This window comes from Micromonas pusilla (genome assembly GCF_000151265.4).
Source record: "Micromonas pusilla CCMP1545 genomic scaffold MICPUCscaffold_16, whole genome shotgun sequence".
Classification (NCBI taxonomy): Eukaryota; Viridiplantae; Chlorophyta; class Mamiellophyceae; order Mamiellales; family Mamiellaceae; genus Micromonas; species Micromonas pusilla.
Genome location: NW_003315897.1, coordinates 414098 through 436711, shown reverse-complemented (window position 1 = coordinate 436711; position 22614 = coordinate 414098). Strand labels below are relative to the sequence as shown.

The window sequence follows — 22614 nt, the reverse complement described above, 5'->3', positions numbered from 1 at the left end:
CGTATGGGCAAACACCCTCGAGCGACCGGCAGCGGTCGAAGGACGACGGCGCGCCGCTCGAACGCTTCGAGGACGGGTCCGTCTTCGAGGGGGGCGACGGCGACGGCGGCGGCGGGGGCGAGTGATCGCGGTCGGTCGGTCGGTCGGTCGATTTGACGCGCGCCGCGCCGCGCCGCGCGGTTGTGGGTAGACGGACGAGGGAATGCGTGTGATTTCATCGCGCGGGCGGTCGCGGTGGCGGTCGCTCGTCCCCCAGTCCCCCGCGTCGTCGTCGTCGTCGTCGTCGTCGCTTCGCGCGAGTCTCTCATCGGAATCAGAATCAGAATCAGATGTAGCACGCCTTGTACACGAGGAGGTAGCCCATGTGGTGATCCCCGCCGCCCTTCAGCGCGAGGATCTGATCCGTCGTCTTCGCGTTCGGCGTGTGGTCGTCGAACTCGGTCCACGACCCATCTTTCTGTTTCACCCACGCGACGTAGTGCCCGCTGTCCGCGCTCCGGCCTTTGTGCGTGAGCACGGATTCGAGCTCGTAGAACCCCGTCATGCGCGTTCCAGCCGCGGGTTCCCACGGCGCCGGGTCCTTCGCGGCGGGCGCGGGAGGCGCAGCGGGAGGAGCGGGTTCTTCCTCCGCGTCCGTCATCTCCGCGTCCTTCTTCTCTTCCTCCGCGCCGCCCTCCGCGGCGGCGGCGTCTTCGTCCTTCTTTTCATCCGCGTCTGGGCGTCCAGCCGTCAATCGCTCCGCGGCTTCCTTCTCCTCCTTGTCGATCTTCGCCTTCCTCGCGGGGTCTAACCCCGCCTTGCACGCGTCGTCGCAGAACTCGTACACGTCCAACGTCGTCGGAAACGTCACCGCGCGCATGATCTTCGCCTTGTTCCCGCCGCCGTCGGGCCCCGTGTTTTGTTTCCAAAAGAATCGCACCAGCTGCACGTTGAGCACCTTTGGCAGAGACGCCAACTTGCTCTCTCCCTTGTACAGCACGTCCCTCGCGAGCGCTTCCGAGCGCAGCTCTCGCTCCTCCGCGAGCGCGACCTTAAATCCGTCCGAGAGGTGGTTCACGTTGATCGTGATGTTGCACTTGAACGAATACTCCCTCGCGCGTTCCTCTCGCGTCTCCCCGGTTTCCTCGCAACGCAGGGACTTGGACAACTCAAACCCGAACAACGCGTCCACCGCCGGGACCTCGCGGCAGAGCGTCTGAAGCACCTGCGACCAGCACTCCTCCGCGTCTTGCTGCGAGTACACCCCGCCCTGGCCAACCTGCGCGAACTGCGGGAACAGCTGTCGCAGCAGCGCGAGGAATCGAAACGGGGTCACCGCGGTCTTAGCTCGCGTCATCTCCCCGAAGAGATCCCGCGTCGCGTCCACGAGCGCCCTTCCGCCGTTTAGAGCGCCACCCTCGCCGTTCCCGCCGCCGTCTCCGGAGCCTCCTCCTCGCGAGTGCGCCTCGAGCGCGTCGCGCAGATCCGGGACCGCGTACAGGCACTGGATCGTGGAGTTCATGTAACACGTGTTGCCGAGGTTGGCGAGCCCCGGGGAAAAGTTCGCCGTCGTCGCCGCGTCGCGCTCATCCTCCGGGAGGTCCTCCACGAAGACGATCGCACCCCCCTCCGGGGCTTTCGGCGCCTCCGCGGTGCTGCCCATCATCATCAGCTTCTTGTTCTTCGCCGCGAGCTCCGCGAGCCCACACGTCGCGAGGTCCGCGTCGTCGCTCAGCGGTTTGCCGCCCTTGAGGCCCAGGAGCTTGATGCGATCGGGGGGCACGCCCGTCAGCGAGAAGAGCGACGTCTTCAGGTCCAGCCCTTTCATCGTGGAGGTGTCCACGTCGACGGAGTACGACTCCTTGCCCCACTTCACGCCGATCGTGACGGTGGAGGACATCGCGGCGTTGTGTGTTCGCTTGGGTATGGCGACGGACGGCGAGCGACGCGAGTAAGAACAACTTAGTGCCGAGCGCGCGAGATCTCCTCGCAGATCGGCGGCGAGATCTGATGATGCCCGCGGCGACGTCCGCGACTACTCGGGGTCGGGTCGGGTCGGCGGCGAACGACGCGGCGCGCGTGCGATGCGCTCTGCGCGGTGCGGTGATCGACCGGGTGACGACGGTCGGCGCGCGCGCGGAAGTGAGCGCGATCGACGCGACGGACGCCGCGACCCCTCGTCTTTCCCGTCGCGCGTCGAACAGCACACGGTGCAAACTTCAAACGGCGTTTTTTCCAGGTTTTTTCCTGGTTTTTTCATCAGTTCCGAACTGAAGGCGACGCGTCGCGACGCGGGGTGACATCGCCGCGCGCCGCGCGATGGCGGCGGCCGCGGAGGACGCCGCGTCATCGCGGCGCGCCCCGGACGCGTCGGCGCCTTCGCCTTCCAAACCGCCTTCCAAACCGCCGTGGCGATGGCACCGCGGGCGCCGCCGCGCGCACGAGAGCGACGTCGACGCGTCGTGGCGCGCGCGACGGAAGCACCTCTTCATCCTGAGCGACGCCGGGAAGCCGATCTACGCGCGGTACGGCGACGAGGCCAAGCTCGCGGGGTTCACCGCCGCGCTCGCCGCGCTCGTCGCCGCGGCGTCGAACGCCGCGGGCGGCGGCGGCGCCGCCGCCGCGAACGAACGCGGCGAACCCGAGGACGCGGACGTCCTGCGATCCATCACCGTGGGACCCGCGACCGCGCGCGTCGTGTTTCTCATCCGCGGACCGATCTACCTCGTCTGCGTCTCGTCCACGGGCGAGCCGACGCGATGCCTTCGACGCCAGCTCGAGCTCCTCCACGCGCAGTTCATCTGCGTGCTGACGCGCGCGGTCGAGCGCGCGCTGCGGAGATCGTCCAGGATGGACGTCCGGCATCTCTTGGGCGGCGTCGAGCCGACGTTCGGCGCGCTCGCCCATCAGGCGCGTTGGAGTACCACACCGGTCCCCGTACGACCGCGTCGGCGCGGTGAACGCCGATCCTTAAGGACTTTGCCCGGCGCATCTCTCCGCCTAGGGTCCCTCGCGTCCAATCCCCGCCCGCGACGCCTTTCGACTCCACGAAATGACGCCTTTGAACTCCGCCCTTCGCCCATCAGATGTCGCACGACCACGGCGCGCAGCTGGGCGCGTTCGCGCCGCTGCCGATGCCGGAGCGATCGCGCGAGCGCGTCGTCAGAGCGCTGTCGGACGCGCTGCGGGGGAAAGAGTGCGCCGCCGCGGGCGCGCTGTGCGGGTTGCTGCTTACGAGGGACCACGTCGTCGCCGTCGTCGCGAACGGCGCGGTCGTCGCCGCGGGGGGCGGCGGGCGCGGGAGCGGGCGCGGCGGGAATGGCGGCGGCGGCGGGATGTCGGCGCTTCGCGAGGGCGCGCGGCGCCTGAGCGTCCGCGCGGCGGGGAAGTCGACGACGCTGCACCCGGACGACGTCATCGCGTTGAGCACGTTCGTGCGGTCGTCGGAGTCGTTTCGAAGGAACACGCAGTCGTTCTCGCCGGTGTGTCTGCCGAAGTTCGACGCCGACGCGTTCGTCTACGCGTACGTCGCGGATCTCGAACCGTGCGCGGCGGGAATGGCGGCGCGCGGCGGCGACGGTACCGCCGACGGCGACGGCGACGGTACCGCCGACGGCGACGGCGACGGCGAGGGCGAGGGCGAGACGAGCGAGTGCCGGCTGTGTCTCGTGCTGGTGTCAACCGCAGACGACGCGTTCCACGCGCTCGCGGCGGCGAGGGTGAAAGCGGAGGCGCGGCTGCGAGAGGAGGGAGCGATCGCGGACGTGATGACGCGCGCGGAAGGGCCGGGGCCGGGGCCGGGGCTCGACGGCGGCGACGGCGACGGCGGCGGCGCCGGCGCCGGCTCGATCGCGATCTCGCGGCACCTCCCAAAAGGCGCCGGCGGCGGACTTCCCGGGGAGACCCCGCTGCTGCACTTCCTGTATCACCGGCCGCCGCTCGGGCAGTTCGTCGCGCCGACGTGGGAGGGCGTCTTCGCGGACGACGCGCGCGCGAGGAAAAAAGTGATTCGGCGGTTCGCGCGCGTCCGCGCGTCCGCGATCGCGGACGACGCGGACGCGTGGGAGTACGACGACGGCGGCGGGAGCGGCGGCGGCGGCGGCGGCGGCGGCGGCGGCGGCGGCTTGTTCGGCGGCTTGTTCGGCGGCGGCGGCGGCGGTGAGACCGCTGCGCCTCGCGTCGGCGGCGGCGTCCGGCGCAGGGTGCACTACGAACGCAGTGACGACGGCGTCGTCATCGCGTGCGTCGGGTCCGACTTCGAGCTCTTCGTGTTGCTTCGCGCGGACGCGAGCGAGGAGGCGGGTGTGAGCGTGTGCAACAGGCTGTGCGCGTGGTTGCGGAGAGAGGAGAAGGCGCTGTTCGCGCCGGCGGGATCGTGACGCGTTCGTCGGTCGGTTGAAAGGGTACAGACGCGATCGAATGTCGAAACGACGGGGTGGGCGAAACACTCTTTTAGAACGCAGTGTTCACTTACTTCGGTATCGAGTTAATGCGTGTTCACTTACTTCGGTATCGATCGTCGGGCTCGTTCGTTCGCTGCCCTCGTCGGCGCGTTTTCGGTACAGTTTCGTCAGCCGGCGGCGTGTTCGTCGCCGGCGGACTTGCGAGCTCCGCACGCCGGGCACGCGTTGGGGTTCCGGCTCGTCGTGCGTTGGTTCAGCGTCGCCAGCCACTCGTGGTCGCACTCCGCGCACTTCCACAGCGCCTTGTACGTCGACCTGTACGTCACCGCCGTCGGCGGCTTGTCCTTATCGACGTACTCGCGCGACAGCTTCTTCCCGAGCTCGCCGTTCTTCTCGCACCACACGAGGAAGTTGTTCGCCTTGCTCAGCGGCCCATGATTCGCGCACTTCGGGCACCCGCGGGGTTTGTCGCTCTTCGTGCGGTCGCTCACCTGCGCCCTCCACACGTGCTTGCACTCGACGTTGCTGCACTTCCACTTCGCCTTGTAGTGCGACGCTTTCGTCACCGCCGTCGGCGGCTTGTCCTTATCGACGTACTCGCGCGACAGCTTCTTCCCGAGCTCGCCGTTCTTCTCGCACCACACGAGGAAGTTGTGCGTCTTGCTCAGCGGTATGCGATTCGCGCACTTCGGACACCCGGTGTGTCTGTGGCTCTTCGTGCGGCTGCACACCATCGCCCGCCACACGTGCTTGCACTTGACGTTGCTGCACTTCCACTTCGCCTTGTAGTTCGACGCATATGTCAGCTCCGTCGGCAGCTCCTCGCGGAACTCGTTGGCGAGCCTCTCGCCGCGCTTCCCGTTCTCCGCGCACCACTCGATGAACGGCTTGCCCGTGTGCTGGTTCGCTCCTCGCTTCTTCACCATGATCTTCGTGCGAGACGCGGCGTGGCGGCGCGCAGCGAGAGTGACGTCGAAAAGCTACGACGCCCGACAGGAAGAAAACACCACTACTGTATCAGAACCAGCCAGCCAGCTCAATTCGCTGGTATCGGCGCCAAATCCCCGGTACGACAAATCCCGAGCAGCTGGCTGGACAACGACACTTCGAAGGCGTTTATCTCGGAGACACATCCGAGGCCGCGGGTCTCCAAGGGCCCTCGTCGAGAGGCACCCACGCCCACGGGCATCCTCGGAACGCACCCACGCGCACGCCAAACAAATATCGGCGCTATGGGTTACTACTCCTCATCCGACTCCGACGACTACGCGACGACCGCGCACGTAGGGCTACTCTACACCGACTCATCCAACAACGACGCGTTCAGCGTCTACGACGTGCAGTGTGTCGCCCGCGACTACGGGTACACGCAATGCCAGCACGGGCGCGGCGAGGGCGTCCTCGACTTTCGCCGCGCGGACGCCAACGGCGACTCCGAGATCGTCCGCGTCTGGTACCGCACCGGCACCGTCGGCACGTACATCAAGCACCCCAGGGCGCAACAACGCACGCAGCTCTTCCGCCGAGACAACACCCAGATCTCGGAGCTTCACGACATCTTCAACAACCCGCGCGTGCACACCGGCTGCGGGTACCACAGGCGCGGCGACCAGAACACGCCGTACCAGCGGCGCGGCGACCGGAACACCCCGTGCCCTTCGTGCGGCAGAATGCACCGCGGTACGTTAGTTCCTCCGCGCGCATCACGACTGTCCCCGCGCGTCCGCCCGACACTTAACGTACAGTAAGCTCATCTCGCACCCGCGCTGACCCCCCGCGCGCGTCCACAACTCTCACTCGCTCAGGCATGCTCGGCGCGGTTCAGCACTTCGAGAGCGGGAGCTGCCCGAACTGCCCGAACCGCGAAGACGCGTGCCGCGCGGTGCACGGACTCGTCAACCAGGTCGGGTCGCACATGGTGGTTCAGCAGATCGGGTGGGACAGCGTGCACACAACGTCGTTCGATCCAAACGGGTTGAACTACCGGTGCCCGTGCTGCGGTAGGCAGACGCGGACGATGCAGGCGCTCATGCAGCACATGAACGCGAGGCCGGAGTGCAGGTCGGGGGCGTCCGGCATCGCGCCGAGCCTGGCGCAGCTCGCGTACTGAAGGTGGCGAGGCGTGTAAAACAGTGACGATAGACCGAGTTGTAGTGTACACCATGAAACGTAAGGCACGTTCCTACGAGTAGACGCCTCTCCGTTTCCCCCGACGAAGGATGTTGAAACCATGGATAACTTGGTTTGATGGCACCTGCAGGTGTCATGCAGGATTATGACGTATTCGGGCACGTGACTTTTTAGTCTGCAAATGGATCTCGTCCTGTCGCCGCTCACGTTATCTCGTCGTCGGCGGACTGCGGCGCAGTATCCTCGACGCGCCGCCGCGATGGCCGCGTCCGCCGCCGCCGCCGCCGCCGCCGCGTCGACGTCCATCCCGTCGTCGTCGCGAGGACGCCCATCCCTCGCGCGCGCGCGTCTCGCCGCGACGCGCGCTCGCCGCGCGCCGCGCCGCCGCGATGTCGTCGACGTCGCCGTCCGCGCGTCCTCCTCCTCCTCGCCGTCCATCACGTCCGCGCCCGAGGGATCGCGCGAGGCGGACGTCCTCGACGCGCTGCGCAACGTCATCGACCCCGACTTCGGCGAAGACGTCGTGAACTGCGGGTTCGTGAAGGACCTGCGCATCACCGACGACGGCGACGTGACGTTCACGCTCGAGCTCACGACGCCGGCGTGTCCGGTGAAGGAAGAGTTCGACCGTCTCTCGAAGCAGCACGTGAGCGCGGTCCCGTGGGTGAAATCGTGCAACGTCGCGATGACCGCGCAGGAGGTGACGAACGACGCGCCGGACACCGTGGAGGGCCTGCGCAACGTGCGGCACATCATCGCCGTGAGCTCGTGCAAGGGAGGCGTCGGGAAGAGCACGACGAGCGTGAATCTGGCGTACAAGCTCAAAGAGATGGGCGCCAGGCGCGTTCTCCTCACACTGGTTCCCATACGACCGCGTTGGCGTTGTGAACGCCGATCCTTAAGGACTTTTCCCGGCGCATCTCTCCGCCCATCCCTCGCTTTCGATCCCCGCCCTCGACGCCTTTCAACTCCGCTTCTGACGCCTTTCAACTCCAGGGTGGGCATCTTCGACGCGGACGTGTACGGCCCGTCGCTGCCGACGATGACGTCCCCGGAGATCGCGGTCCTGCAGATGAACAAGGAGACCGGAACGATCACGCCGACGGAGTACGAGGGCGTCGGCGTCGTCTCGTTCGGGTTCGCGGGGCAGGGCTCCGCGATCATGCGCGGCCCCATGGTGAGCGGGCTCATAAACCAGATGCTCACGACGACGGACTGGGGCGAGCTGGACTACTTGATCATCGACATGCCGCCCGGCACCGGCGACGTGCAGCTCACGATCTGCCAGGTGGTCCCGATCACCGCCGCGGTCGTGGTGACGACGCCGCAGAAGCTCGCGTTCATAGACGTCGAGAAGGGCGTGCGGATGTTTAGCAAGCTCCGAGTGCCGTGCGTCGCCGTCGTGGAAAACATGAGCTACTTCGAGGTCGACGGCGTGAGGCACAAGCCGTTCGGCGAGGGCAGCGGCCAGCGAATATGCGACGAGTACGGCGTCCCGAACTTGTTTCAGATGCCCATCGTCCCGGAGCTGAGCGCGTGCGGCGACAGCGGGAAGCCGCTCGTGTTGGCGGATCCCGCGGGGGAGGTTTCCGGCGCCTACGGCGCCGTCGCCGCGAAAGTCGTGCAGGAGGTGGCGAAGCTGAGGTGCGTTCTATACACTGGTTCCCACACGACCGCGTCGGCGTGGTGAACGCCGATCCTTAAGGACTTTTGCCGTCGTCTCTCTCCGCCCACACCTCGTTCACAATACCCGCCCTCGGCGCCTTTCAACTTCAACTGACGCCTTTCAACTCCACCCCGACGTTCGCTCGTACGGAACGACCCTCAGTGCGGGTCCCAAGGGCGGTCTCGCGATCGACGAGGACGACGTCGCGGGCGCGATGGAGACTCACGGCGTTAAAGCGCTGCGCGTGCAGCTCGCGGACGAGGGCGGCCTGCCGTTCTACGTCCGCGCGTCGGACGTGCGGAAGAGCGATAAGAGCGCCGCGGCGCCGGGGGAGGCGCGAAAGGCGGAGTTTCTCGCGGACGGGGTCACGCCGATTCCGGACGACATCGCGCCGTCGGAGACGAACGTGGTGGGGAACTACGCGGTGCAGATCTCGTGGCCGGACGGGTTCTCGCAGGTGGCGACGTTCGCGCAGATCGCGGCGCTGGAGCGGTTGGAGGTGAAGGGCGCCGGGAAGAGAGCGGAAGAGACCGCCGCCGCGGCGAGGAGTTGATGACTGCGATGAAATTCGAAGCAGAAGGAAGAAAGAAAAATCCGCCCGCGCGATCTCGTCACTCGGCCTCCGCGCCGCGGCACGCCGCCCGCCCGCGCGATGCGCCGCCTTTCCTCCTCCCCCCTCCTCGCCCCCCTCGTCGTCGTCCTCGCGCTCGTCCTCGCCGCCGCCCACCCCGCGCGCGCGATCCAGCACGAGTGCAGCGCGTGCAAAGCCGTCGCGCGCGAGCTCTACCATCGTCTGCTCGACGAGGGCGACGTCGACGGCAGGCCGGCGGTCGACCTTCGCCATAGGTTGGACCCGCGCGGGAACCGCGTGGGGAAGGTCGTGCCGTACGTCCAGAGCGAGCTGCGCGCGTACGACGTCCTCGACGGCCTGTGCGACGGGATGAAGGACTACGGCGTCGGCGTCCTCGCGAGCACGCGAGAGGAGGGGTGGGTGAAGCTGCAGGGCGATCGCAGGCAGACCGTGCACATTAATCTAGGCGGCGGCGGCGACGGCGGCGACTCGCTGTCGGACATGCTGGGCGGAAACTTCGCGCAGGCGAAGGTGGAGGCGGACGGGAAGAGGTTGACGGGGTACTGCGGGAGCGTCGTGGACGAGAGGGAGGAGGTCGTCGTGAGGGCGTTGATGGACGGCACGATGCGCGTCGGCACGACGAAGGCGGCGGCGGCGGCGGGAGACGACGCCGACGACGCCGCCGACGACGACGACGACGACGCCGACGCCGACGACGACCCGTCGTTCGTCGACATCGTGAGGACGCTGTGCGTGTGGGAGACGCGGAGGAAGAAGTCGCCGTGTCCGGTGGAGGAAGAACTCGGCGCGAAGGGAGAGGGAGAGCTGTGACAGAACGCGAGCTCGCGAGCGCGGCGTGACCCATAACCGATAACCGACCACGTAGTACGATTCGCGCGTACTTTCATACTGTTTGCGCAGTACGACGCTCGGACCAGGGGTACAACTCTCCCGTTCTCCCGTTTTTTCCGTCAGATTGATTCGACGCCGCGCGCCGCGGCGACCGCCACAGCTCACCGCGCGCCCACACCTCGCGCGCGCACGCGACGCGAACGACGCGAACGCGACCGAGCACGTCACATCCGCGCGGCGATTCGAAGCGCGTATCGAGCGCGTCGTCGTCTGCACGCGGCGCGGCATCGCAGATTCGTTCGCGCGGAATAAACGGCACATCGTCGCGATGGACGCCGCGCAGCTCGACGAGTGCGTCGCGCGCATCGCGGAGCGACGGCCGGACCTGACGCGGTTCTCGAACGCGGAGGTGTGCGTGAAGTGGGACGAGTGCCTCGGCGAGGGCGGGTTCTGCACCGCGTATCGCGCGGAGTGGAACGGTGCGTCGTCGCCCCCATCCATCCTATCCCTCGTCCTTCCGCTCGCGATGGCTCGCGCCTCGCGAAATCGCTCCTCTTCGTCCCGTTCCCCCCGCCCCGCGCGGCGACGCTGACGGACCGCTCCCCATCCCCGTCCGCGCGCGCGCCGTCCACGACAGGTCGAGACGTCTGCGCGAGAGTCGTGGACACGGACAGGGTCTCCACCGCGGTGTCCGAGGTCGCGACCGTGGAGGGTGCGTCCTTCCCCCCGCGCTCGATGGCCCCCGATGTCATCAACGCGTTCGGCTGTCCGTCACGGAGCGGACGCGTCGAGAATGATCGAATGCATTTTCATCCGCCGCGCCGCGCGCCCGCCGCCGCGCCCCCCCCCCCGCCTCGTCGCCGCGCCGCCGCCGCGCGCGTCTCTGACCGCCGCCGCCTCCCCCTCCTCCCGCGCGACAGGGCTCCCCGCGATCGCCGCGCGCGTGTACGGGTACACCACGGAACATCGGCCGCCGTCCGCGGATGAAGAAGCCGCGGATGATGACGCCGCGGACGACGCCGCGAAGAAAGACTCGTGCGTCAAACGCCATCGCGGCTGCCTCGCGGTCATCACCGAGCTGTGCCCGCACGGGAACCTCGAGGACTTCATGGTCGCCGAGGGCGCGCCGCTGTCGCCCGCGGTGAAGCTCGACGTCATGCTGCAAGTCGCGGAGGGCCTGGAGCGACTCAAGAGCGCGCGCGTCGTGTGGAGAGACCTCAAGGCGAAAAATCTCCTCGTTCGAGACGCCAAACGCGGCCGCACGGGCGAAGTCGTCAAGCTGACCGTCGCGTTCACCGACTGGGGCACCGCGGTGAAACTCCCGGAGGAGGGCAAGCGCCGGATGACGCTCCACGGGCCGGGCACCGCGGGGTACATCGCCCCGGACACGCGAGGGCCGACGTACGACTACGGCGCGGACATGTGGGCGTTCCTCGTGTGGGCCGCGTCCATGTGCCTGAGAGTGGAGTGCGTCGTGGACTGTCAGCTCGAGGAAGCCATCGCGGAGTTGAAGCTCGAGAAGAAGCTCGCCGCGACGGCGGGGCACGAGGAGAAAGTGGACGGCGTCCTGCGCGCGTTTGAGGTGCGTTCTGTACACTGGTCCCCATACGACCGCGTCGGCGTGGTGAACGCCGATCCTTAAGGACTTTTGCCGGCGTCTCTCTGCGCCCACCCCTCGCTTTCAATCCCCGTCCTCGACGCCTTTCAACTCCGACTGACGCCTATCAACTCCACCCCGACATCATCTTCAAGGCGGACGGCAAGATCGAGGACGGCTGCGAGGCGACGTACGAACTGCTGCGCACGGCGGCGCCGTGGGTGGACGCCGCGCTCCGCTGGACGACGGAGGAGGCTGTCGAGGAGCTCACCGCGTTTCGCGGCGATCACGGTCTCGTGATCGACGTCAGCGCGGTGCAGGAGAGACGGTGCTCGACGCTGCACGCGGCGCGGCCGGCGCCGCCGCCGCGCGAGGAGTTGCCGTCGGCGTCGATCGATCAGGACGCGATGGACGCGCCGGCGACGACGACGCGTCGGCTCGGGCTCGCCGCGGAGTCGCTCCGAGGGCGGAGCGCGGGCGTTGGGCTCGTCGCGCCGACGCCCGGACGGCGCGTGAACGGTGCTGACGTGGACGTGGACGATGACGACGACGTGGACGACGAAGACCCGGCGGTGCGCGCGGTCAAGGGCGGCACCGCGCCGGCGCCGGCGCCGACGCCGAGGGCTCCCGATCCGTACGACTTCGACGCGTCTTTCGGCGACGACGCGGACGTCACGGGGACGGACCTCGAGGTCGACGAAGATGATGACGTGGACGACGATGTGGACGTGGACGACTACATGGACGAAGAAGACGCCGACGTGGAAGATGACGTGGACGCGGACGAGGATCCGTACGACTCCGAGGAGGAGATTGACGCCAACGCCGCGCGCGCGGCGGCCAACGCCGCCGCCGCCAAGGTGGCGGGCGCGTGGACGGGCAAGCGCGTGAGGAAGTGGTTCGCGCTCGTGGGCGACGACACGCCGTCGCCGCCGCCGCGGAAGCGCGGCAGGGGACGCCCCGCGGCGAAGAAAAAGAACCAGCGACGCCGAGGGGACTGGTACGAGGGCGTCGTCGTGGAGACGCGGGCGGTGAAGAACTACGACCTCGGCGCGTACGAAACCTGCGCGTTCGTGCGGTACGACGACGGCGACGAGGAGGATCTCGTGTTGAGCGAGTGCGCGAAGTGGCTCGTCGACGACGACGCCGCGACGCGCGAGGGCGGCGGCGGCGGCGCGAGGACGGCGGCGGCGAAGAAGGGAAAGAAGAAATCAAAGACGGAGAAGAAACCGACGAGCGCCGCGGGGAGCCGCCGCGCCGCGCTCGGGTCGCTGTCCTCGAACGACGTCGCCGCGAGGAACGCCGCGACGACGCATCAGAAGCGGTACCCGTGGGAGGAAGACCAAGACAACGACCAAGACCAAGACGACGCGCAGGAGAACACCCCGAAGACGCCCGCGGCGAAGGCGAAGAGCCGCCTGGGCGCCGCCGCGGATTACGCCACGGCGGCCAAGGCGGTTGTCAAATCGCTCAGCGCGCAAAAAAATGCGCGCGCGACGCGAGGAGGAAAGCGCACTACTAATACCGGCGTCGTCTTGCCGTCGACGTACTGCGGGAAGGGACGCACGCCGCCGCTCTTCGCGATCAACGCGGTCGAGCTCGACGGCATCGAGCTCGGGTGCTCGAAGTGCCGGTACGCTCGGTACGGCTGCCTGGTGTGTCGAGCGAAGGCGGGCGTGACGGAGACGTTGGCGTTGCCGGCGCCGGGCGCGGGCGGACGCGACGCCGACGCCGGCGCCGGCGCCGGCGCCGGGGGGAAGAGGAAAGCCGCGGCGGCGCCCGCGGCGGCGGCCACCTCGAAGCGACCGAAGACGTCCGCCGCCGCGCGCGCGCCGAAGACGCCGAAGACGCCGAAGTCAACGCGGAAGCTGAAGCCGTCGTCCAGGACGAGGGGCGGCGCGGCGAAGTCGAAGGCGCTTCGCGTCTCTCCGCCGAAATCCGCCGGCTCTGGGTTCAAATCGAAAGCCGCGCCGAGCGAATCCCTCGCCGTCGCGCTCGCGTTGTTCCAAGTCGACGTCGCCGGCGTCCGCACGAAGGAAGACCTCGCGTCTCGCCTCCCGCACGGCGTCGAGCTCGGGTGCTCCAAGTGCCGACACGGCTGGCGCGGCTGCGGCGCGTGTCGCGAACGAGCCGGCGTGTGGCTCCCGCCCGCGGCGAGCTGGGTGCGGAGATACGAGGGGTATCATCACCGCGAGGGCGAGGAGGCGCGCTTCGCGGACGCGTCGATCGCGTCGGGAGCGTTGGCGTTGCCCGCGCCGGGGGACGCGCCGGTTCGCGCGTGAGGGTTGGTCGGGGGGTCGAGGGAAGGGGAGGGCGGCGACGAGACGAAGGACGGACGGACGGAGGGAAGGAAGGAAGCGCGTCGCGATGAGATGTTGAATCGAGACAAACGTCGTCTTCTGCGTCGTCGAAACCAAACCCCGCCCCGTCGTCGCCGCCACCACCACCAGCCCCGCCGCCGCCTCAAACGCCGCGTCCTCGCGTCCGACGTTAAACGTCGCGTCACAGCTTCACCCCGAACAGCGAGAACCCCTTGCTCTGCTTCTCCCCCGACGTCCCCACCGACGTCGCCTGCCCCCGCCCTTGCATCGATTTCAGCGTGCTCGACAGCCAGTCCAACCCCTCGTACAACCCCTCCCCGCGCGTCGCGATCGCGCTCTGGACGTGCCACTTCCGCGCCCGCAACTCGCGCATCCCTAACCCCTCCGCGACCTCCGCGGGGGTGAGGCACCCGCGCATGTCCTGCTTGTTCGCGAAGACGAGGATGGCGGAGTTCCTCATGAACGGGTCGTTGATGATGCTCTCGAACTCCGGGCCGTTCCGTACGAGCGTACGTCGGGGTGGAGTTCAAAGGCGTCAGTTCAAGTTGAAAGGCGTCGAGGTGTGTGCGTCGGGATTGAAAGCGAGGGACCCTGGGCGGAGAGAAACGCCGGGAAAAGTCCTTAAGGAACGGCGTTCACCGCGCGAACGCGGTCGTATGGGGGCCAGTGTGACGTAGAACGCACCTCAGCCCTCGCGCGGTCGATGCGATCTCTGTCAAGCGAGTCCACGACGTAGATGAGCCCGTCCGTGTTGTTGAAGTAGTGCCTCCACAGCGGCCGCAGCTTCTCTTGCCCGCCGACGTCCCACACCGTGAACACGACGTTCTTGTACTGCACCTTCTCGACGTTAAACCCGAGCGTGGGGACCGTGGAGAGCACCTCGCCGATGTGAAGCTTAGGGCCATTCCATACGAGCGAACGTCGGGGTGGAGTTCAAAGGCGTCAGATGGAGTTGAAAGGCGTCGAGGGCGGGGATCGAAAGCGAGGTGTAGGCGGAGAGATGCGCCGGGAAAAGTCCTTAAGGATCGGCGAGCACAACGCGTGCGGGGTCGTATGGGGACCAGTGTATAGAACGCACCTTGTACAAGATCGTCGTCTTGCCCGCGGCGTCCAGGCCGAGCATGACGACGCGCATCTCCTTGTTCCCGAACATCTTGTCGAACGCCTTCTTCATGGACGTCACCGCGTTCCCCATGGTGGCGTTGCGATCGACGCGGTGGGAGCGATCGACGAGACGAGAAGGCTTTCGCCGCCTTCCGTCCGGCTCCGCGATCGATTCGAGTCGACCTCGACGGTTCGCCGATGAACGCGCTCCGTCTGTCTTTTCACGCGCGCCGCGCTCGGCCGCGAGATCCGCGTCCGACCGCGCGCGACGACGTGCGCGCGCGCGCGATGGACGGCCCCCGCGCGGTGCGCGCGATCGAAGGAAGCCTGCGCTTCGCGTTCGCGACGATCGCCGGTGTCGCGCGCGCGGACGACTGCGCCGCGCGCGACCCTCCCCCCCGAACGCGGCGGGAAAGAGATCCGACTTGCCGCGGACTGGCAGACTGGAGCTGCGATGCGACGTGGTGTCGGTCACTCCAAACGTTTTTCACCCACCACTCGGTTTCAATATTTGATCGCGTTGCCTTTCAACTGACCGATATTTACCACTAATGACCGTCTTAGCTCTACAGGTACGAAGGTAGCTATTGGGTTTTCGCTCGGGGGCACCGGCGCGACGCCACCGCGCGTCACAGCGATCCGCGCGTCGTCTCCGCACGCACACGCGCGATCTCCGCGGTAGGCATCGCGATCCACGCGATCCACGCGAACGCACGGCGCATCGCCCCGTCTTCGCGCGTCGTCGCGCGCGCATTCGCGCGGGTTAGGGTTCTCGCGGAGGAAAAAGAAAAGACCGTCCGTCGTTCGGAGGGGGATCGGATCGATAGATAGACGGGAGTCGCCATGGCGTTCTCCATCGCCGCCGCGGCGTCGTCCGTCGCGCCCGTCGGCGTCCGCTCGCGCAAGCTCGCGACGCCGACGCGCGCGCCCGCGAGAGCGCCGACGTCGTCGCCGCCGCGCGAGATGGCGTCCTTCCGCGGCCTCAAGGCTGCGCCCGTCGGGCTCACGAAAACCGTCGCGTCGCTGCGCGACGCGGTGCGCGCGCAGTCGCGGTCGAACGGCAAAGGCACGCGGTCCGTCGCGACGATGATGCCCATCGGCGTCCCGCGCGTCCCGTACAAGACCCCGAACGAAAACTCGTGGCAGTGGGTCGACATCTGGAACTGCCTCTACCGCGAGCGCATCGTGTGGATCGGCCAACAGATCGACGACGAGCTCGGGAACCAGCTCGTCGCGACGATGCTCTACCTGGACACCACGGATAAATCCGGGAAAGACATCTACCTGTACATCAACAGCGAGGGCGGCGAGGTCGTCCCGACGATGGCCATCCTGGACACGATGAAGCACATCAAGAGCGACGTCGGATGCGTCGGGTTCGGATCCGCGCGCGCGATGGGAGGCGCGTTTTATCTCACACTGGTCCCCATACGACCCCGTTCGCGTGGTGAACGCCGATTCTTAAGGACTTTTCCCGGCGCATCTCTCCGCCCAGGGTCCCTCGCTTTCAATCCCCGCCCTCGACGCCTTTAAACTCCGCTTCTTACGCCTATCAACTCCACAGGGATGCTGCTCGCGTGCGGCGCCAAGGGGAAACGCGCGGCGCTGCCGAACACGTGCATCATGCTGCATCACCCGTCCGGGGCGGCCAGAGGGGCGGCGTCGGATATCAACAACGAGGGGCGGGAGTTACTGAAGATCCGGGCGAAGATTAACGACATGATCGCGGGCGCGACGGGGCGGCCCGCGAGCGAGATTCAGGAAAACATTCGACGCGATTTCCATCTCACCGCGGAGAAGGCTTTGGACTACGGCGTGATCGACAAGGTCTTGTACAAGCGCCGCGGCGTGGGGGCGCGTTAGGACGCGACGTGAATGACATGACGCGGGGAGACGAGATGGGGTGGTAATTACAATTACGCGCGGGATGAGGCGCGAGGTGCGTCGCGCGCGGCGGCGGCGTGTTCTTATTAGTGATTGATGTCGTCACGCACGAGGAGCTGCTGTGCTGTAATTTTTCGTCGCACGCGAAAAATCGATCGGTCGCACCACGTAGTACGCGATCCGTCGTACTCCGTATGCCTTTTTAGTCTCCTTCGAGGTCACCTTATCTTCAAAATTAGACCGTCGTCGACGAGTCCTTTTCCTTGAGTGACGTGTTCGATCTCTCGCGCTCGCCTCGCTCGACACCTGTCGTCGCCGCACGCGCGGACACACCTCCGAGCGCCGCGCGTGCAGACGCGCGCCCTCGCGACTCCGCTCACCCCACGCACGCGAAACGCGCCGGGCGTTCTCGGGAAGACACGGAAAGGAAAGGAAAAGGCGCGCGGACGAGATGTCGGCGTGCGCGCGCGCGTGCCTCGGCGTCGCCGCGACGAGAGGCTCCCCCGCGGCGACGACGAGCGGTGGATCCGAGGTCCTCGGATCGAGCGCCATCGCGCCCGCGCGCGGCGCGCGCGGCGGTCGCGCGAGCGTCGCGCCCTCGGGCGCGAGCGCGCCGCGCGGCGCCGTCCTCGCGCGCGCGTCCGGCGCGACGACGAGCTCCTCTGGCGGCTCGTCTCGCGCGGCGAGCGTCCACCACCATCGTGTCGGCCTCGCCACCGGCGGGGCGACGACGACGCTCGGCGCTCGGCGGCGTCCGGGCGCGCGAGCGCGCGCGGTCGCGACCCCGCGCTCGCAGCCGTCCATCGACGAGATGGACATGGACCCGGAGCACGTCCAGTTCGCGAGCATGGACGAGCTCGACCACAGGTGCGCGCGCGCGGGAGCGCGCGCGATCGCGCGTCGCGTCGCTCGCGGCGAGACACGTAACCCTGGCCCGTCGTCGCTGGCGCGCCCGATCTCTGCTCCAAATCCACGCGCGGTATAAATAAATTCTGACGACTGAATAATCCATCCTTCCGTCTCCCCCCCATCTCCCTTCCTCTCTCCCCTCTGCGCCGCAGCTCTAGCATGGACTGCAAGGACGGCGTGTGCTCGATGGACATAGACGCCATCACCGCGCCCGTGATGGCGGACATGGAGCAGATGCGCATGAACCTGCGCGACATCGTCGGACGGAAGAACCCGCTGCTGCTCGCCGCGGCGGATCAGATCTTCGGCGCGGGGGGCAAGCGGCTCCGACCGGTGCTCGTGTTCCTCGTCGCGCGATCGACCGCGCAGCTGATGGATATGCCGGAGATCACGGACCGGCAGCGGCGACTCGCGGAGATCACGGAGATGATTCACACCGCGTCGCTCGTGCACGACGACGTGTTGGACGATTGCGACACGCGGAGAGGCGCGCAGGTGCGTTCTATCTCACACTGGTTCCCATACGACCCCGTCGGCGTGGTGAACGCCGATCCTTAAGGACTTTCTCTCCCGGCGTTTCTCTCCGCCCATCACCCCTCGCTTTCAATCCCCGTCCTCGACGCCTTTCAACGCCAACTGACGCCTTTGAACTCCACCCCGACGTTCGCGCGCAGACGATTCACACGCTGTACGGGACACGCGTCGCGATTCTCGCCGGGGACTTTCTCTTCGCGCAGTCGTCGTGGTATCTCGCGAATTTGGACAACCTCGAGGTGATCAAGCTCATCTCGCAAGTCATCGCGGACTTCGCGGACGGGGAGATTTCCCAGGCTGGCGCGCTGTTCAACTGCGACGTGACCCTAGAGGGGTACCTCGAGAAGTCGCATAACAAGACGGCGTCGCTCATCGCGGCGAGCTGCAAATCCGCGGCGGTGTTCTCCGAAGTCAGCGAGGACATCAAGGTGGACATGTACGAGTACGGGAAGCACCTCGGCCTCGCGTTTCAGGTCGTGGACGACATCTTGGACTTCACGCAGACGGAGGAGCAGCTCGGGAAGCCGCAGGGGCAAGACCTCGCGAGCGGGAATCTCACCGCGCCGACGATCTTCGCGCTGCGACGCGACGCGTCGCTTCGCGCGCTGGTGGAGTCGCAGTTCAAGACCGAGGGCGACCTGGAGAAGGCGATCGCGATCGTGAACGAGGTTGGGATCGAGGACGCGCGGACGTTGGCGAGGGAGGAAGCGGACATGGCGCTCGCCGCGTTGAAGGGGCTCCCGGAAGGAGAGGCGAAGCAATCGCTGGTGGACATGGTGCAGTACATCCTCGAGCGCATCTACTGACCGCCGACGGTCGGACGACTACGAATACGGTACAGTACGTGAGTTGCCGCGTGAGTCGCCGCCGTCGCGCGACTGACGCGCGCGGTGCGTCGCGTCGCGTCGCGTCGCGTCGCGTCGACTGTTTTTTCACTCTAATATAAGTAGACGAGCGAAAGTCTTCGCGGACGGGTTGGATTTTTTGGGGGGCGGGGGGAAGGGAAAGGACGGGGGGGAACGGGGGAGCGTTGGCGGATGAATTTGTTTTTAAATAAAGAACCACACGTGGCGTGTGTTCCATGATCAGACGGCGCGACGACGCGCGCCGTGCGACCCCGGGCGAAGTTCTTTTTTCTTTCTCTTCGCTCGGGGTGCCGCCGCCCCCCTCTGTGTATTACTTTCGTACTTCTCACTCGCGTCTCGCCTCACGCCGCCGCGGCTTCCTTGCGCGCTTTTTGCTTCGTCATCACGCGGTTCAGACGCTTCGCGATGGAATCTCGCCGCGACGCCCCGCCCCCAACCCCGCCCCCGCCCCCGCCCGGGGCGTACGGCGACGGCTTCGCGTGCGCCTTCTCCGCGGTCGCCGCCTTGGCCGCCTTGGCCGCCTTCTGGCCGCCTCTCGGTCGGTCGCTCCCTCCTCCTCCGTTCTTCGCGACGTTCTCGTGCACGGGGCTCAGACACCCGTTCGGTGCCCCGATCGCGGCGTTGACCCCGCCCGGCGGGGACACGCTCCGCGATGAACCGCTCCGGTCGCTGATCGAGTCGTCGATCGAGTCCACCTCTGCTAGGTTCAGCTCCGAGACGTCGTACTCGAGCTCGAACCCGCCGCCGCCGCCGAATGAATGTTTCCGCGAGTGCTTATTACCCCCGTTCGCGACAACGCCGTTGCTCTCCGTGGCTCTCGCCCTAGCCGCGAGCGCCTCGGCTTCGATGCGAATCGCGCCGAGCGGGACGACGGAAGCGCCGTGGCCGTCCGTCGCGAGCGTCGTCGTCTCCGACTGCTTTTTCCCCTTTTTCCCGTTCTTCTTGCTCTTACTGCTCTCCCAATCCCGCGTCAACGCCCGGTACCGCGCGTCCAGCTGGGATATCCCGCAGTTCTCCGGCAGATCCAAATCATCCTCGTCGACGATATTCGCCCTCGTCTGAAGCAATCGCATGAGATACTGTATCGTCTGCCGCTGGTCCTCGATGAGCTTATCGCGCGCGTCCAACGCGAGGTTGTCGTAATCCGCCGCAACCGCGAGCGCCGCGCGCGCGTGTAGAACCGCGAGATCGCTCGCGCTCACGGGCGCGGCGGCGGCCCGTGAGCCGCCCGTGCTCGGGCGGCTGCTCGACCGCGACGACGCCCCGGCACCGGAGTGAGTGATCATCGCGACGTCGACCGCCAAATTCACCGGCGCGAGCGCTTCCAGCGCGGACGCCGCGGCTGCGTATTTTTTGGACGCGCGTCCCACGTTTGGCGTCGACGGTTCCGGCTCGTGCATGCTCTCGAGGAGCACCCTCTGCGCTTTCGCGCACGCGTCCGTCGCCTCCGCGAGCTCCTGCGCGAACTTCTCCACCTCCTGCGCGGACATGTACGTGGAGGTCGCGCTGTTCTCCGGGCTCGACTGCGACTGCGACTGCGACGCGTGCGAGGTCGTTCCCCGGCCGTTGACCCCGGTGACGCCGCCGCCCGCCGTCGAAGACCCCCCCCCGGTGCCGGTAACGCCGCCTCCGCCGCCGTTACTCAGCCTCGACACCTCCGCCTTGAGCTCCCTCCTCTCCTCCTGCAGCGCGTCGATCATCCGCTGGTACTCCGCGATGTGCGTCTCCACGGTCCCTCTGTTCTCTTGCACGAGCGTCTTGATCTCCTTCGCTCGATCCGCGTACTTCAACGTGTTCACCGTGTGTTCGTACTGATGGCTTGATCCGCTCACCGTGGCCACCATCACCGTCCGCGAGTTCCCGCAGAGACCGTCCTTCAGAATCCGCGTGAGCTTCGAGTCGCGGAACGGCACGAACACGAACCCTTTCTTCTTCCGCTTGCCCAGCGCGTTGATGCAGTTCGCGAGCGATAAGAGCGACCTGTTGATGTTGGCGCCGTCTCGGAGCTGTTGCCCGCGGTTGTTCGTCTCCGACGCCCGCTCCGCGCCGGCGAGGTCCACGAGCGCGAGCTTGCCCGTGCTGAAGCTCTTGCAGTAGTGGTTGCGCTCCGAGCGCGTGACCCAAATCTCCAGGACCGCGTGCGAGCGCGACGACACCGCGTTCGCGCCCGTCTCTTCCGTTTTCCTGCGCGCGTTTCCCTCCCGCAAGAGCGAGAAAATTTGTCTCTCGTCCTCAACCTTGACGTGCGTGAGACCGCTCACCGTCGGTCCCTTCTCCGGGTCTTCCCTCAGCTCGAGCGCGCCGCTGTTTGGCACCAAGAGATCGTACACGAGCTCGTTGTACACCTCCGTGTACGAGCACTCCACGGTGTAGTCCTTATCGTGCGAATCTCGCGCGATGTATCGAAACACGTCGCGCAGCGACAACACCATCAGCCCGGGGTCCGTCTGATGAGGGTCGTTCCATACAAAGAGCGATGATGTCGGGGTGGAGTTCATAGGCGTCAGTTGGAGTTGAAAGTCATCGAGGGCGAGGATTGAAAGCGAGGGATGGGCGGAGAGACGCTCCGGGAGAGAAAGTCCTTAAGGAACGGCGTTCACCACGCCGACGCGGTCGTATGGGAACCAGTGTGAGATAGAACGCGCCTGGTCGCCGACCATCGTGTGCGTCTTCCCGCTCCCCGTCGCGCCGTACGCAAACACCGTCGCGTTCGTCCCGCGCAACACACCCGCGATGAGCGGCAACACCGTCCCCGCGTACACCTGCTCGTTCGACGCGTCGCCGTCGTACGCGTTATCGAACACGTACCGGCGTTCCCTCTTCCTCACGCCGGCGGCGACTTCTTTCCTTCGCGTCGGCTTCGGTTCCATACAAAGCAATGTCGGGGTGGAGTTCAAAGGCGTCAGTTGGAGTTGAAAGGCGTCGAGGCCAGGGATTGAAAGTGAGGGGTGGGCGGAGAGACACGCCGGCAAAAGTCCTTAAGGATCGGCGTTCACCACGCCGACGCGGTCGTATGGGAACCAGTGTGATGAGAACGCACCTTTGGCCTCCCCGGCGCCGCGGAGGTCTCCGCGTCGTCCTCGTCCGGGTCCATGATGACGACGCACTTCTCGTCCACGAGTCGAGTGATCGTCCGCGCGCCGGCGTTCATCTCCGCGCGGGACAGCGGCCGCGCGCGCACGGCGACGTTGAGCGTCGCCTGCGAGACGCCCTTACGCTTGAGCACGCGCGTGAACTTCAGGGTCGTTCCATACGAGCGAACGTCGGGGTGGAGTTGAAAGGCGTCAGTTGGAGTTGAAAGGCGCCGTGGGCGGGGATTGAAAGCGAGGGACCCTGGGCGGAGAGATGCGCCGGGCAAAGTCCTTAAGGATCGGCGTTCACCACGCCGACGCGGTCGTATGGGGACCAGTGTGTGGGACGCGCCTTCATGGAGGCGTCCACGAGCTCGGCGATCTGGTCGAGGCGTTTCTCGCCGCCGCGCGCGTTGTCGCCGTTCGTCGCGGCGTCGCTCTGTCGATATCGACGGACGCGGTGGGACGATCGGGAGGGCGCGGGGAGAGGTCAGGAGGGACGAGGGAGGAGACGGGCTTGGACGGGATGCCGCGTCCGTCGCCGACGGAGGACGGAGGACGGAACGCGAACGATGCATGTCTTGTCGGTCGAGAGGGGTCGGACGGCTACGGCTCAGGCCGCCCGCGGGACCGCGGACGCCGGGACGCGATGCCGCGCCGCGGTGGTCGCGCGCGATGCCGCGCGCGAGGGACGCGCACCGCTCCGCCGCCGCCGTCATTGTTCGAC

The 22614-nt window shown here is 67.0% G+C and overlaps 12 protein-coding genes across 12 annotated transcripts; 8 read left to right on the top strand and 4 right to left on the bottom strand.

Moving 5' to 3' along the window:
• Window positions 1-92: 92 nt before the first annotated feature.
• MICPUCDRAFT_36886 (uncharacterized protein) lies at window positions 93-2112 on the bottom strand. The gene has a single exon (XM_003063985.1). It carries the CDS (start codon window positions 1877-1879, stop codon window positions 326-328), a length of 1554 nt encoding a protein of 517 aa, XP_003064031.1. The 5' UTR covers window positions 1880-2112; the 3' UTR covers window positions 93-325.
• A 186-nt stretch (window positions 2113-2298) lies between these two features.
• MICPUCDRAFT_53974 (uncharacterized protein) lies at window positions 2299-4358 on the top strand (the record flags this gene model as incomplete). The annotated part of the gene is made up of 2 exons (XM_003064172.1): window positions 2299-2910; window positions 3066-4358. The coding sequence occupies 2 exons, from the start codon at window positions 2299-2301 to the stop codon at window positions 4356-4358; spliced, it is 1905 nt and encodes a 634-aa protein (XP_003064218.1).
• Window positions 4359-4549: 191 nt separating this feature from the next.
• On the bottom strand, window positions 4550-5308 carry MICPUCDRAFT_53973 (uncharacterized protein; the record flags this gene model as incomplete). Its single annotated transcript, XM_003063984.1, has 1 exon — window positions 4550-5308. One exon carries the CDS (start codon window positions 5306-5308, stop codon window positions 4550-4552), a length of 759 nt encoding a protein of 252 aa, XP_003064030.1.
• Window positions 5309-5614: 306 nt separating this feature from the next.
• Window positions 5615-6492, top strand: MICPUCDRAFT_43258 (uncharacterized protein; the record flags this gene model as incomplete). Its single annotated transcript, XM_003064171.1, has 2 exons — window positions 5615-6062; window positions 6188-6492. The coding sequence occupies 2 exons, from the start codon at window positions 5615-5617 to the stop codon at window positions 6490-6492; spliced, it is 753 nt and encodes a 250-aa protein (XP_003064217.1).
• A 279-nt stretch (window positions 6493-6771) lies between these two features.
• On the top strand, window positions 6772-8202 carry MICPUCDRAFT_43257 (uncharacterized protein; the record flags this gene model as incomplete). The annotated part of the gene is made up of 1 exon (XM_003064170.1): window positions 6772-8202. One exon carries the CDS (start codon window positions 6772-6774, stop codon window positions 8200-8202), a length of 1431 nt encoding a protein of 476 aa, XP_003064216.1.
• A 190-nt stretch (window positions 8203-8392) lies between these two features.
• Window positions 8393-8731, top strand: MICPUCDRAFT_53970 (uncharacterized protein; the record flags this gene model as incomplete). Its single annotated transcript, XM_003064169.1, has 1 exon — window positions 8393-8731. The coding sequence occupies one exon, from the start codon at window positions 8393-8395 to the stop codon at window positions 8729-8731; it is 339 nt and encodes a 112-aa protein (XP_003064215.1).
• A 147-nt stretch (window positions 8732-8878) lies between these two features.
• MICPUCDRAFT_8020 (uncharacterized protein) lies at window positions 8879-9385 on the top strand (the record flags this gene model as incomplete). The annotated part of the gene is made up of 2 exons (XM_003064168.1): window positions 8879-9199; window positions 9281-9385. Coding segments are annotated over 2 exons (426 nt in total), but the record flags the coding sequence as incomplete, so codon positions are not given.
• Window positions 9386-9929: 544 nt separating this feature from the next.
• On the top strand, window positions 9930-13601 carry MICPUCDRAFT_53968 (uncharacterized protein; the record flags this gene model as incomplete). The annotated part of the gene is made up of 4 exons (XM_003064167.1): window positions 9930-10080; window positions 10239-10367; window positions 10522-11183; window positions 11354-13601. The coding sequence occupies 4 exons, from the start codon at window positions 9930-9932 to the stop codon at window positions 13478-13480; spliced, it is 3069 nt and encodes a 1022-aa protein (XP_003064213.1). The 3' UTR covers window positions 13481-13601.
• On the bottom strand, window positions 13563-14714 carry MICPUCDRAFT_30191 (uncharacterized protein; the record flags this gene model as incomplete). The annotated part of the gene is made up of 3 exons (XM_003063983.1): window positions 13563-14006; window positions 14204-14413; window positions 14598-14714. The coding sequence occupies 3 exons, from the start codon at window positions 14712-14714 to the stop codon at window positions 13701-13703; spliced, it is 633 nt and encodes a 210-aa protein (XP_003064029.1). The 3' UTR covers window positions 13563-13700.
• Window positions 14715-15712: 998 nt separating this feature from the next.
• Window positions 15713-16486, top strand: MICPUCDRAFT_23295 (uncharacterized protein; the record flags this gene model as incomplete). The annotated part of the gene is made up of 2 exons (XM_003064166.1): window positions 15713-16061; window positions 16188-16486. The coding sequence occupies 2 exons, from the start codon at window positions 15713-15715 to the stop codon at window positions 16484-16486; spliced, it is 648 nt and encodes a 215-aa protein (XP_003064212.1).
• A 1116-nt stretch (window positions 16487-17602) lies between these two features.
• Window positions 17603-18756, top strand: MICPUCDRAFT_23095 (uncharacterized protein; the record flags this gene model as incomplete). The annotated part of the gene is made up of 2 exons (XM_003064165.1): window positions 17603-17911; window positions 18091-18756. 2 exons carry the CDS (start codon window positions 17603-17605, stop codon window positions 18754-18756), a joined length of 975 nt encoding a protein of 324 aa, XP_003064211.1.
• On the bottom strand, window positions 18672-21981 carry MICPUCDRAFT_49108 (uncharacterized protein). Its single transcript, XM_003063982.1, has 3 exons — window positions 21857-21981; window positions 21462-21674; window positions 18672-21263 (listed from the first exon to the last, which is right to left on the bottom strand). The coding sequence occupies exons 1-3, from the start codon at window positions 21965-21967 to the stop codon at window positions 19158-19160; spliced, it is 2430 nt and encodes an 809-aa protein (XP_003064028.1). The 5' UTR covers window positions 21968-21981; the 3' UTR covers window positions 18672-19157.
• Between the last annotated feature and the right edge of the window lie 633 nt (window positions 21982-22614).